We start from the raw sequence: 13,162 nt of genomic DNA, 5'->3' as shown, positions 1-13,162 counted from the left end.
TACGGCACGGTACGGGTCGGTACGGTTCGGTACGGCTGGGCTCGACCGGGAGGCGGCCCCGCCGAGCCCCGGCTCCGCCCGCTGCAGCGCCGGGCAGCCCCGCTCCGGTCCCTCCCCCGGCCCCGGGGGCGGCGGGACGGGGGCGGCTCGGGCCCCCCGCCCAGCACGGCCCCGCTCGCTGCCTCAGTTTCCCCGTCCCGCCCCCGCCGGGGTCCCGGCACAGCCGTTTCCCCGTCCCCTCGGACACCGGGGGTCCCATCCCGGCCGGGAGCAGCCCTGGGGGCACAGCGGAGGGGACCTGGCACCCCCGGGGTCTCACACAGCCCTGCGGGGCAGCGGGCGCTGGGTTCCGGGGGAAGAGGATCCGAGGAGCCTCTGCAATCAGCCGTGCCTCCAGGGCAATTCAGCGGCACCCTCTGATTGATGCTGGCGATGGGAACAGAATCCAAGTCCCAGCTCAGCTGCCAAATCCTGCGACACTGGAGGGGGGCCCTGCTGTGACCCCCCCGACCAGCAATGGGGTGTTCTGGCCCTGGGTGGCTCCGGGCACGGGTGGCACCTTCCAGAACCCAGGGACAGCCCTGAATGGGGCACCCACCCGTGCTGAGGGTGGGCAGTGCTGGCTGTGTGTCCCTCACTGTCTGTCTGTCTGTCCCAGGTGTCCATCTGCCACCTGCCCGCGTGTGCTGGGGACTCCCAGGAGCATCACTGGTGTCCCATATTTTTGGCAATCCTGGTCCCTATGGTTTGGTTTATGGCCTGGTGGTTTTTCCCTGCTCTGGATGGAGAGGGGGGTGAAACAGGAGTGGGGGGGCTCTGGCAGCCCCTGCCACCCTCCCCTTGCCACCCTCCCCTTGCCACCCTCCCTCTGGCCATGCACGGACACAGTGAGAGCCCCCCGCCCCAGCTGAGGAGTCCCCAAAGATCCTTCCTGGACAAGGGAGAGCCAAAATCCTCTGCCAGAGCCAGGGGACAGCCAGGGGACAGCCCTGTCCTGCCAAAGCTGTGCCACTCCAGCTCTTTCCCCAGCCTGGGTGATGACGATTCCAGCACGGTGTCTGTGCCTCAGCCCCTGCTGCATCCAGGGAAGTGCCTGTGGTGCCTCCCTTTCATCCCTGCCTGGCAGCAGATTTAAAATTTCATCAATTCAGCGCTGGAGAAGGTGCAGGGGAGGAGCAGGAGCCCCAGGATGGACAGGGTGGGGTTCAGCCCTTCGCTGGAACTGCCTGAACTGAGCTTGGGGGACCCCAAATCCAGCCTGGGCTGGAAGGAGCAGGATTTGGGCACTGTCCTGGGGCTGGAAGGAGCAGGATTTGGGCACTGTCCTGGGGCTGGAAGGAGCAGGATTTGGGCACAGCCATGCAGGGATTACTGGGCTGGAAGGAGCAGGATTTGGGCACAGCCATGCAGGGAGGTGGCTCCAGGCCAGGCTGCTGCGTCCCCTGGGCCTTCCTTCCCCAGAACACGAGGCTGGGCAGGAGACGCTGCCGGGCTCAGGCTGCTGGTGGTGCCTCCTCCATGGGCTGCACACCTGCAGCAGCACCACAACCCTGAGTTCTGCTACCAGTGATGCCAGAACAGCTCCAGGAAGGCAAAGCTGAGGTGCCAGCAGCAGCAGCAGCAGCAGCAGCTTCCCCGTTCCGCAGAGGGAATTCCAGGTCCCCCAGCAGTGAGATGCAGGGATTGGCACAGAAACTCGAGGATTCCCTGCCTGCCTGGACCCCATCCTGGGCCAAGGCTGAGCCCCACACGTGGGACAGGGAGTGTTTTGCCCCAGTGGCTCCTGGCAGATGTGACAAGGCTGGTCCCTGTCATCCCACTGCCTCCCAGGCTCCCACAGGAGGGTTTTGGATGTGTCCTGGTATTTTTCCAGAGGCTGAACACAGCTAGCACCACAACGCCTTGGCTTTTTCCTTTCCCCCTTTCCAAATAACGGAGGAACATCGCTCTATTCCATCCCCACGACATCTGCCACGCCCAGCCGCTGCCCTGGGATGTCACCACCGCGCTCATGTCCCCTCTGGGGGCTCAGGCCCCGGGTTCCCCGGGACAGCCCACGCTGTGTTTGTCCTTTCCCTGTCCCCTCTCCTTTCCCACCACCTGCCAAAGCTTTTCGGGGCGTCCTGGTCCCTCTGGGCTCCCTCTGAGCCTCCGTCACCTCCCCAGCCCATCACTATTCAAGTCACACGACGCCCGTCACGCGTCCCCCCGTCTGCCAATTAAGTCGCAGCTCTAATTACGCACTCAGGCTCCGCAGACGCTCCAGACGGACACCTGGGAGCCGCCAGCTGTCCCACCCCTCACAGCCAGCCCTCCTCACCGCGCCGGGCTCTGCTGGGGCCGAGCACCGAGCCCGCAGCCCGGTGACACCAAAAAATTGTCCCTAAATCGGTGTCGTGGCCCTTGGGAGGGGCTTTCCGTGCAGGCCACGGGGGAAATGGGGGTGAGTGTCCCCCAAAAGGGACAGTCCCAGCTCTGGGGGGATGTGGTGGCACAGAGGGGTGCACTGGGGTGGGGGCAGGGGGTTCAGAAGAAGCGGGGGGTGCGGGGGGTGCGGGGTACCGGGGGTACAGGGGGTTCAGGGGGTTCAGGAAGTGCAGAAAGTGCGGGGTTCAGGGGGTACAGGAGGTGCAGGGAATGAGGGGTACAGGAGGTGCAGGAGGTTCAGGGGGTTCAGGGGGTGCAGGATAAAGGGGGCTCAGGGGGTTCAGGAGGTGCAGGATACAGAGGGTTCAGGAGGTGCAGGGGTTTCAGGGGGTGCAGGGCGTTCAGGGGGCTCAGGAGGTGCAGGATACAGAGGGTTCAGGGGGTTCAGGGGGTTCAGGGAGTTCAGGAGGTGCAGGATATGGGGGGTTCAGGGGGTTTAGGGGGTTCGGGGGCCTCAGGAGGTGCGGGATAAAGGGGTTTCAGGGGGTTCAGGGAGTTCGGGGGGCTCTGAAGGTGCAGGATACAGGGGTTTCAGGGGGTTTAGGGGGTTCAGGGGGTTCGGGGGCCTCAGGAGGTGCGGGCAGCGCGGGCAGCCCCCGCATGCCGGCGCTGCCGAAAGCCGCTGCTGCCATCTGCCGACACCGCGCCGGCTCCGGCCCCGCGGGGCGCAGGGAGGGGATGGGGGGCACAGCCGGGACCCCCCAACATCCCCCGGCACCCCCGGCACGGGATCCGCACCCCGGCCCCGCTGTGTCCCGCGGGTTCCGCCGCAGGGGCTGCGGACAGGAGGGCACAGGAGGGCACAGGAGGGCACAGGAGGGCACAGGAGGGCACAGGAGGGGACAGGAGGGCACAGGGGTGTCCCCGCTCGGAGCCCCCCGGCTCGGGGACCCCCGGCCGAGCCCCCCGGCCCCGCTGTCCCGGCTGCCGCTGCCCCGCCGCGTCCCCGGGGCTCCCTCGGTCACCCCATGGGAAGGGACGAGAAGCCACGAGAGGGAGCCCGGGGCCCGCGCGTGGCCGCTGCGCTGGGGACAGCGGTGGCGCTGGTGGTGGCGCTGGCGGTGGCGTTTAACCCCTGCGTTCCTTTTGGCGGGGGGACAAGGGACAAGTCTGGGTGCAGAGCCCTCCCAGTGTCGCCCATTCCTGCGCGATGGGACCGTGCCCTTGCCAGGGTGGCAGTGCCACCTCCGCACCCTCAGTCCCCAGGGTGGGACACACAGGGACGAGCTGCAGCCCCCAGGCAGCCCCGGGCATGGCCTGACCCCCCAGCAGGGCCCAAACTGGGGGAACTGGGGACAGGGACAGGACTGTGCCCAAAGTGCCCCAAAACGCCGGGCACAGCAGTGACACTGAGGGCACGTGGCCAGGTGCCACACAGTGTCCCCAGGAGCCCCGACCTTGGCTGGCAGGGAGAGAGGAGTGGGACGTGCTGCAGGGTGGCACCATGGGGACACGGGGACATGGGGACACGGGGACATGGGGGACATGGGGATACAGGGGACATGGGGACACGGGGACATGGGGGACATGGGGATACAGGGGACATGGGGATACAGGGGGCATGGGGACATGGGGACACGGGGACATGGGGATACAGGGGACACGGGGACATGGGGGACATGGGGATACAGGGGACATGGGGACACGGGGACATGGGGGACATGGGGATACAGGGGACATGGGGATACAGGGGGCATGGGGACATGGGGACACGGGGACATGGGGATACAGGGGACATGGGGACATGGGGGATATGGGGACAGGGGGACATGGGAATATGGGGACACAGGGACATGGGGACATGGGAGATATGGGGACATGGGGACACAGGGATACAGGGGACACGGGAACATGGGGGACACGGGGGACATGGGGACATGGGGATATGGGGACACAAGGGCACGGGGACATGGGGATACAGGGACATGGGGGACATGGGGGATATGGGGACACAGGGGGCATGGAGACATGGGGACACAGGGTCATGGGGACAGAGAGACACAGGGACACAGAGGGACACAGAGATGGGGACACGGGGTACACAGAGACATGAGGACATGGGGGACATGGGGATACAGGGGACGCGGGGAAATGGGGACATAGGAACATGGTGATATGGGGGACACAAGGACACAGGAACACGGGGGACACGGGGACACGGGATGGAGCCGCTCCGTTATGAAATGTTATGAAACGTCCAGGTTTAGCGAGAGAGTGGCTCCTGATCCCGATGAGATGGGGCATCACAAAGGGCTTTGTATTCCAGGAAGCCTATTAGAGGTTTAAATTATACAAATGGGCTTTTTCCCAAAGATCCTCATTATCTCGGTATTTGCTCTTAATCCCCGGCTCTTCCCGCAGCCCCTGCCCCACCCTGCCCCGCTTACCTTCCCCGTGTGTCACAGGACAGGGCCAGGCCCTGGGGACAGGGACACGCTCCTGGGACAGCGTGGGCCCGTGGGGAGGGGTCTGTGGGGTATTTGGGGCACCCTGGTTGTGCTCACTGATACAACGAGGGGCTGAGCCCCTCCTGCTGTGCCCCATCCCGGTTTGTCCCAGTACCCCAGAAGGTTTTAGGGACGGTGTCTGTCGTGTGCTGAGCACCAAACGCCCCTGGACACACCCGGGCTCCTTCAGTGCCACCCAGGCCCTGTGGGCACCCACGAGGACTCTCCCGTGGGCACTGGGGGGTGATGAGGGCGGTGAGGATGATGCTGGACCCCAAATCCCCGAGCTCTGAGCACCCTGAGCATCACCGAGCCCCATCAGCTTGGGGACCACAGCCAGGGCCGGGCCGAGGCCACCACGCACTGCCCTGGGCACACAGAGCTGTGTGGGAGCCCTGAACCCCGTCCTGGGGCACGGGGACACCGCGGGGTCCCCTTCCCGGGGTCCCCTTCCCGAGGTGTCCCCTTCCCGAGGTGTCCCCTTCCCGAGGTGTCCCTTCCCGGGATGTCCCTTCCCGCCGTGTCCCCTCCCTGCAGCCCCACCCAGCTCTGCCGCAGCGAAGCCTCGGGGGCTTCACGGCTGCCATGGCAACGCAGGAAATTCCCACCGAAATCCCTGCAAGGAGGAGGAAAAACCAAGAGGAAAACGCCGGGCAGGCACGGGCAGCGCCCCAGTGTGTCCCCAGCAGCTTTGGGACAATGGGGACAATGCCACCGTGGCACCTGTGGCTGTTTCAGCCTCTCCTGGCGGCACCTCCGGGCCAGCAGGACCAGCCCTGGCACCCCCAGGGCACCACGAGCTGCTGCCCATCCCGGTGCAGGGGGGGCTGAGGGGGCTCCAGCCAGAAACCCACAAAATTTTGGGGTGGAGGGGGTGGGAGCCAGGCAGGATGAGCCGCCCCCCGTGCCAGGGACCCCATAAATCCCTGGGGGTTGGTGTCCCCTTCTGTGCCCCCCTCCTGGGCATTATCCTCCCTGTCCCTCCTGCAATCCCTTCCAGCTCGGGGATTATTTGGGTTTAGGGTCGGGTTGGAGTCGGAAATGGGATGTTTGCAAATCAGCCTGCGTCACTTGTGCCTCTGCCACTCATGCCCAGGGGGATTAAAATAGATATGAAGATTATCAGAGGGGGGCTGGCACCCCCACCTTGGGGGCCCCACTCTCCCCCAGCCAGCCCTGGCACTGCTGCCTGTGGGGTGCTCAGCTCCAGCCCCCCAGGATGTCACAAACATCTCCCTTCTCCTCACCTTTCTGCTCACACCCCATCCCACCCCCTCCCCAAATCTCTTTCTATGACAGGAGAGCAGAAATCACCACTGCAGCACCTCCCCTCCCCTGTTCCTGTGTTCCCAGCACAATCCCGTTCCCAAAATGCTGCACTGGGCTGGATCCCAGTGCCCAAACCCCTGCCTGGAGCTCAGGGCTGGATCCCAGTGCCCAAACCCCAAACCTGGAGCTCAGGGAGAGTTCCCAGTGCCTAAATCCCTGCCTGGAGCTCAGGGAGGGTTCCCAGTGCCCAAATCCCCCACCTGGAGCACGGGGAGAGTTCCCAGTGCCCAAACCCCAAACCTGGAGCACAGGGAGAGTTCCCACTGCCCAAATCCCCCACCTGGAGCTCAGGGAGAGTTCCCAGTGCCCAAACCTGGAGCTCAGGGAGGGTTCCCAGTGCCCAAACCTGGAGCTCAGGGAGGGTTCCCAGGTTCCTGAGTGGGAATTTTTCATTCCTGTGCTGTGTCAGGTCCCTGTGCTCCTCAGGGCCTGGGCTGCTCCTGTTCTCCATCTCTCCTTGGTCCAGAGCTGCTCACTGGTGTTCCATAGCAGACCTCAGGGGTTTGGGTGCTGTGCCAGGACTGCTCCCTGTCTCCTGCCCTGGCTTTGAGGCCTGGAGGTGCCAGGAGGTGCCCAAAGCCCCTCAGCCTCACTGACCATGGCCTGGTTTGGGTTGGAAACTCACCCAGTGCCGCAACCAAAACCCGAGGGCTGGGAGGGTCAGCCACAGTTTTTTAATGCCCAGGAGATTTTGGGGTGAATTAACCCCGTGTTGGCTCCTTCCCCCCAGCTCCCCATGGTGGAGCAGCCACCCCAGCACATCCCTGCTCCCCCATGGGGCCCTGGCTTTAATCCCTTGATGCATTTTTGTTTGTGTAATTCCAAGGAGAGTGGCTCCTGCTCCCATCTGCCCCTGCCATCTGCTGCCCAGGGCTCTGCAGAGGAGGGAGCTGCTCCTGGGAACCCAGCTGGGAGTGGCAGCTCCTCATGGGCAGCATCTGTCCCCACTGCAGCCCTTTCCCTGGCTCCCAAAGCCACTTTGCTCCTTGCTGGACTCACTGGGGATGCTTTGCTGCTCTCACCCGAGTCCTGGGGACAGCCAGCCCAAAATGTCCCTTTCTAGTCCAAAAATGTCCCTTTCTAGTCCCAAAAAGCCTGGCCTGGCACCTTCTGGGGCCAGTGGAGACAGCGTGTCCCAGTGTTCCCAGTGCCCTCCCAGTTCTCCCAGTGCTCCCAGTCCCCCAAGATTTCTCAGTGTTCCCAGTGCCCAAAGACCTTCCAGTGCTCCCAGTGCTCCTTCCCAGTGCTCCCAGTGCTCCTTCCCAGTGCTCCCAGTGCTCTGAGCCTTCCCATTCCCCAAGACCTTCCAGTTCTCACAGTGCTCCCAGTGCCTGAAAACCTCCCGGTGTTCCCAGTGCTCCCAGTATTCCCAGTGTTCTCAGTGCCCAAAAACCTCCCAGCGTCCTCACTGTTCCCAGTGCCTGAAAACCATCCAGTGTTCCCAGTGTTCCCAGTGTTCCCAGTGCTCCCAGTATTCCCAGTGATGCTGCCGGTGGTGCCCCCTGTGCCGGTGCCCCCCTGCCCCTCGGCTCCCCCAGGCTGCGGGGAGGGGTCACAGACCCCGGGCATTGGGGGTGGGGGTCGTGGCAGCCCCGGGGGGACAAAACCGGGGACCCCTGAGTGGGGGGGGGACACGCAGACCCCTCCTCAGGCTGCTGGAGCCGTGGGGGGGGGAATGGAGAGACCCTGTGGGGTCCCAGCCCCCCATAACTGGGGGGTCCTGGCTGCTCCTCCTGGGAGTCCGGTTTGCCCCGAGACCCGAAGGAATTTTTGGGGAATTTGGGGGTGCTGGGGTCTCTCCCTCCTCTGGATAGGGCAGCTCTCGGCACTGAAGCCTCCACTGCACCCCGGGCACCCCTGGATGGTGGCAGCGGGTCAGGGTCACCACGGAGTCCCCAGGGTGGGTGCTGGACACGGTCCCTGTGAGCTGATCCGGGCTGGGGACACAGAGCCCCGAGCAGGTCCCAGCCACCCCCAGCCCTTCCTGGGGCTCCAGAGCCCGCCGGAGGCGCCAAATATTAACGGAGAGAGCGGAGGAGCTGAAAATAACCCAGCTCCGAGGGATCTGACCCAGATCCGGCCATCCCAAAGCTGGGCCGGACCCAGAACCGCAGGCACGGCTCTGTCCCTCCTCGGGCGCCGCCTGATCCCACCTATATATCACCTATCTATTATGCAAATGAGCTCTAAGGGATAATTACGCAAACAGGAGGGGGCTGGCGCTGCCTGGAGCTCCCCGGGGCCGGCCCCGAGCGCTCAGAGCGGCCGGCGGGGATGGAGGCGGCAGCATCGGCGTCCGGCCGGGTGTCCGGGGGCTGCCAGCGAGCTCTGCCCCGTCCCTGTCCCCTCCTGTAGCGCACAGGGACCCCCCGAGCCCGGCCAGGCCCCTGTCCCCGCAGCGCTGTCCCCTGTCCCAACGCGATGGGGAAGCAGAACAGCAAACTCCGCCCGGAGATGCTCCAGGACCTGCGGGAAAACACGGAGTTCTCCGACCTGGAGCTGCAGGGCTGGTACAAGGGGTTCCTGAAGGACTGTCCCTCGGGCATGCTGGACGTGGAGGAGTTCAAGAAGATCTACGCCAACTTCTTCCCCTACGGCGACGCCTCCAAGTTCGCCGAGCACGTTTTCCGCACCTTCGACACCAACGGCGACGGCACCATCGACTTCAGGGAGTTCATCATCGCCCTGAGCGTCACCTCCCGCGGCAAGCTCGAGCAGAAGCTCATGTGGGCCTTCAGCATGTACGACCTGGACGGCAACGGCTACATCAGCCGGGAGGAGATGCTGGAGATCGTGCAGGTACCGGCCGGGCTGTCCCGCCCTGCCCTGCCCTGCCCTGCCCTGCCCCGCCGCGGCTCCCGGAGGGCGGCTGGGTTGGGGATTTCTCCCCGCGGAACGCCCCGGGCAGGGTTTTGCAGCGGCAGGGATGAAGCTGTTGCTGCCTTGCAGCTGTGGGTGCAGGGGTTGTTTTATCCTGGAGCATCCCGAGTCCTTCCCTGCCTGGATGTCCCTTTGTCACCTCATCCCGGGGCTCTCCCCTGCTTCCAGGGCGGGCACTCGTCCCCCTGCACGCCTGGCGGTGTTGGCAAACGGGCAGGAGATGCTCTCCTTGCCCTGATCCCAACCTGGTGATTCTCAGGGACATCCCAGTGGCCAAATCCTGCCTGCAGGAGCAGCTCCTGGGAGCTGAAGCCCTGATCCCATGGGAAGGGTGATAAACACCAGCCCCACGCCCAGGAAAACAAAGCCCAGAGCTCTTTCTCTGTCCCAGGTGGGCAAAGCCAGGACCCCACCCTGACCCCCTGTCCTTCCCCCAGGCCATCTACAAAATGGTCTCCTCTGTCATGAACATGCCTGAAGACGAATCCACCCCGGAGAAAAGGACGGACAAAATCTTCCGACAGATGGACACTAATAACGATGGTAAATGAGAGGAGCTGCAGGGGATTAGGGAAAGGTCTCATGGCTAAATCCAGGGCTATCAGGAGGAGCTGATTAAATGGCTCATGTCCGAGGGGTGCTGGGTGCTCCCCGCGGGTGGGGAGGGGTCCGTGGGCTGCTCTGGGTGGTCTCTGGTGCCGGGAGGTGCCTGAGCTGTGTCCCCTTCCCCACAGGGAAGCTCTCGCTGGAGGAGTTCATCAGAGGGGCCAAGAGCGACCCGTCCATCGTGCGCCTGCTGCAGTGCGACCCCAGCGGGGCCATGCAGTTCTGAGCCCCCCAGAGCCCCCCCTGCCACCCCCCACCCTGCTGATGGTCGCTGTCCCTCGCCCAGTCCCCGCTGTGCCCCCGCAGCCCCTGTGGGATGAGAGATGGAGCCTGGCTGGTATTGGGGTGAGGGGGCCTGGGGGTCAGTCCCCATCCCTGGGGGTCCTGCACTGGTTTCACTGGTGGGAGGGTGGAGGCAGGGTGTGCCCTGAGTGAGGACAGAGCCCCCAGCACCGGGGCTGGGAGCAGGGACAGCCCAGCCTGGTGGGACAGGTGTGGGGACAAAGCCCCCGTGGCTGGGGGTCCCCAGCACCCAGCCCCACATGGAGACCCCACCATGGGCAGGGCTGGTTCAGCCCCTTCCCCACAGGGTGGGCTGCAGAGGGGCTGAGCCAGACTTCTGGGCTTTAATACCTGCAGAATAAAGTTTGTGTCAGTGCAGTCCGTGCTGGGAAAGGGGACACGGAGCCCCTGGGGAAAGTTCAGCCCTGCGGGCTCTGGATCCAGCCCAGTTCCATCCCTCCCTGCAGCCCCAGGCCACGGGATGGGCTCCTGTTCCAGGGGATGTGTCCACACATCCTGGGAGGCAGCTGAGTCCTGTCCTGGGGCTGTGCTGGTGCTGGAATGCGGCAGGAACAGCCAGGACACATCCACAGGGTCATTTATCCCTCAGAGCCGGGCAATTTCTCCACTGTCCAGTCTCAGCAAGGCCAGGCACTGTCCAGGGCCGGGGCTCTCCACAGGGGCTTCCTGCAGGGAGACCTGGAAGCCAGAGAGAAGGATGAGAGTGGGAGCAGAGGGGTGGGTGGAAGCCTTGGATCCACAGGTCACCCCTGGGCACAGCCAGGTCTGCCCCAGCCCTGCAGGGGAGGGGTTGGGGTGAGCCCATCAATCAGAAATCACCTTCATCCGGAGCATCCCGCGGCAGCAGCAGCCCAGGCGCAGGAGCTCCAGGGTGAGCAGGAGGCAGCGGATGCTGAAGAAGATCCCCATGGCCTCCAGCAGGAGGGAGATGACCCAGAGGGACAGCGTGGAGCTCTGGGAGACAGGAGGAGCATCAGCCCCTGCACATCCTCCCCACCCCGGGCACATCCCCAGCCCCGGGGCACTCACGTAGACGCGGGTGGGGTCGAAGGGGCACTCGCGGGACACGGGGGCCAGGGTGGCACTGCCGACGGAGCAGGGGCCCAGCAGCACCCGGCCCTGGGTGCCCAGGGTCAGCCCGATGGCCACGAGCAGCCCCAGCAGGCAGCACAGGCAGCAGAGGCTGCTGCAGGCGCTCAGGGCCAGCAGAGCCCATTTCTGCAGGGGGGAAAGGAGAGGAGAGGCAGTGCGGGGACAGGGGGATGTCCCCTGCCCAGGAGGGACCCCAGAGAGGGGCTGTGGGGGCTGTGCAGGCTCCCTGGGTGATGGGAGAGGGGCTGGGGGTGCTTACCAGGGCAGCGGGGCCGAGGTACCGGGAGAGCAGCAGGGCACAGACTCCACAGGAGATGGTCTGTGGGGAAAAACGGGGGATCAGGCAGGAGCAGCCCCTGCCCCAGGGACACCGAGATCCTCTCCCTGCTGGGAATGTCCCTGGGATCTCATCCGGGGGGGCAGAGCTTCACCTCCCACAGCCTCACCCAGCAATGAGACCCGGAGCGTTGAACTCCCCAGGAAAGGAGGGCTGGATCCCCCAGGGAAGGAGGGCTGGATCCCCCAGGGAAGGAGGGTTGGATCCCCCAGGAAAGGAGGGCTGGATCCCCCAGGGAAGGAGGGCTGGATCCCCCAGGGAAGGAGGGTTGGATCCCCCAGGAAAGGAGGGTTGGACCCCCCAGGGAAAGGAGGGTTGGATTCCCCCAGGGAAGGAGGTTTGGATCCCCCAGGAAAGGAGGGTTGGATCCCCCAGGAAAGGAGGGCTGAAATCCCTAGGAAAGGAGGGTTAGATCCCCCAGGAAAGGAGGGTTGGATCCCCCAGGAAAGGTTTGTTTCGGGTGGGGAAGGGGGGACAGAGCAGTGTCCATCCTGCATCCCACCTCCCCACCCTCCATCCCTCCCCACGTCCCCCCGTGTCCCCAGCGCCGTTCCCGGCCGTACCAGCAGCGCAGCGATGGCAGCGGCGCTGTTGGTGACCCCGTAGTGCAGGGAGGTGGCGTCGCGGGCGGTGAGCACGAAGCGCAGCACGGTGCCGTGCACCAGCGCCCCGCTGATGAAGATGAGGTGCCCGACGATGAGGAGGATGAGCCCCGTTTTCATCAGCACCGTTCGGTGGCTGCCGGGGTCGAGGTGGCCTGAGACAAAAGGAGAGGAGGGCGTGTGGGGTGGCCAGCACCGAGCTGTCCCTGCCTGGCACGGGAATTTGGGGACAGCCCCAGAGGACGTGGCCCGCGCTGGCAGAGGGATGAGGTGATGTGGAAGCCACCGGTAGCCCAGGTATGCAGACCACTGGTCCAGCCAGCTCTCCTGGGACTGGAGCAAAGGTGTGGGGCCAGTGGCCATGGGGACAGGTCCCTGTGGGGCTGGGAAGAGCTGGGGCTGCTCAGGGTGATGATGAGGAAGCTCTGGGAGAGCAGCTGGCCCCAAACGGCAGCGCCAGGGCTGGGTTCTGGCAGCCAGCACTCGGAGGAGTGGGGCTGCTCCCCCTCTGGAACCCACCCTCACAGAGCCATCACCACCAGGGCTCAGCCAGCTCCTCCCCTGAGCGATCTGAGCCCTCCTCTCCCTCCCTCCCTGCCTCAGTTTCCCCTGCAGAGGGCAGAGATGGAGCCCTCCTGTTGTGATCCCCACCCAGAGCCGGACTCACCCACTCGGCACATCCTCACCGGGCCGGGATCAGCCCCTCAGAGCCCTCCGGTGCCCTGCCCTGCCCTCAGCCTCCGGATCCATCGGGTCTGGCACGGGGCAGGACCGGGACACCGGGGCCACCCGGAGCCACCCTCCTGCTGCTCCAATTCCTGTCAGACCAGCTCCCCGGGACAAAGGGATAACTCCACCTTTTCCTGCGTGTCCCACCCCTGCCCTCCCCTTGCTGCCGGGCCAGCAGCCGTGCCGTGACATGCCCTGCCATGCCGTGCCGTGCCATGCTGTGCCATTTCACCATTCCGCGCTTCCTCACCCCCTCCCCACGCCCCCAGCACCCCCCGAAGCCATGGCAGCAGGCTGGGAGCAGCCAGGCAGGTCCCAGGCCACAGCTGAGGGTCTGGGAAGGGGCAGCCCTGGGGCTGGGACACTGCCAGGCCACAGGGCAGCAGTGCCAGGGACTGCCCTGCAGGGCC

General features: G+C 65.1%; 2 protein-coding genes across 2 annotated transcripts; one reads left to right on the top strand and one right to left on the bottom strand.

The window, feature by feature from the left end:
* Nucleotides 1-8,578: 8,578 nt before the first annotated feature.
* HPCA (hippocalcin) lies at nt 8,579-9,929 on the top strand. Its single transcript, XM_066564840.1, has 3 exons — nt 8,579-9,002; nt 9,521-9,626; nt 9,818-9,929. Exons 1-3 carry the CDS (start codon nt 8,625-8,627, stop codon nt 9,913-9,915), a joined length of 582 nt encoding a protein of 193 aa, XP_066420937.1. The 5' UTR covers nt 8,579-8,624; the 3' UTR covers nt 9,916-9,929.
* Nucleotides 9,930-10,577: 648 nt separating this feature from the next.
* Nucleotides 10,578-12,703, bottom strand: TMEM54 (transmembrane protein 54). Its single transcript, XM_066565007.1, has 6 exons — nt 12,691-12,703; nt 11,985-12,178; nt 11,344-11,403; nt 11,022-11,210; nt 10,812-10,946; nt 10,578-10,670 (listed from the first exon to the last, which is right to left on the bottom strand). Exons 1-6 carry the CDS (start codon nt 12,701-12,703, stop codon nt 10,578-10,580), a joined length of 684 nt encoding a protein of 227 aa, XP_066421104.1.
* Nucleotides 12,704-13,162: the final 459 nt, after the last annotated feature.

This window comes from Molothrus aeneus, chromosome 23, assembly GCF_037042795.1.
Source record: "Molothrus aeneus isolate 106 chromosome 23, BPBGC_Maene_1.0, whole genome shotgun sequence".
Lineage (NCBI taxonomy): Eukaryota > Metazoa > Chordata > Aves > Passeriformes > Icteridae > Molothrus > Molothrus aeneus.
This window is presented reverse-complemented; position numbering and strand designations above follow the sequence as displayed.

Excerpts from the sequence above, each read along its gene's own strand:
- HPCA (XM_066564840.1), top strand. The coding sequence starts at position 8,625 with ATGGGGAAGCAGAACAGCAAACTCCGCCCGGAGATGCTCCAGGACCTG. Across the intron at positions 9,003-9,520 it reads AGATGCTGGAGATCGTGCAG|GCCATCTACAAAATGGTCTC; the intron begins GTACCGGCCGGG and ends TCCTTCCCCCAG. Across the intron at positions 9,627-9,817 it reads GATGGACACTAATAACGATG|GGAAGCTCTCGCTGGAGGAG; the intron begins GTAAATGAGAGG and ends CCTTCCCCACAG.
- TMEM54 (XM_066565007.1), bottom strand. Across the intron at positions 10,947-11,021 it reads TCGACCCCACCCGCGTCTAC|AGCTCCACGCTGTCCCTCTG; the intron begins GTGAGTGCCCCG and ends CCTGTCTCCCAG. Across the intron at positions 10,671-10,811 it reads GCGGGATGCTCCGGATGAAG|GTCTCCCTGCAGGAAGCCCC; the intron begins GTGATTTCTGAT and ends TCTGGCTTCCAG.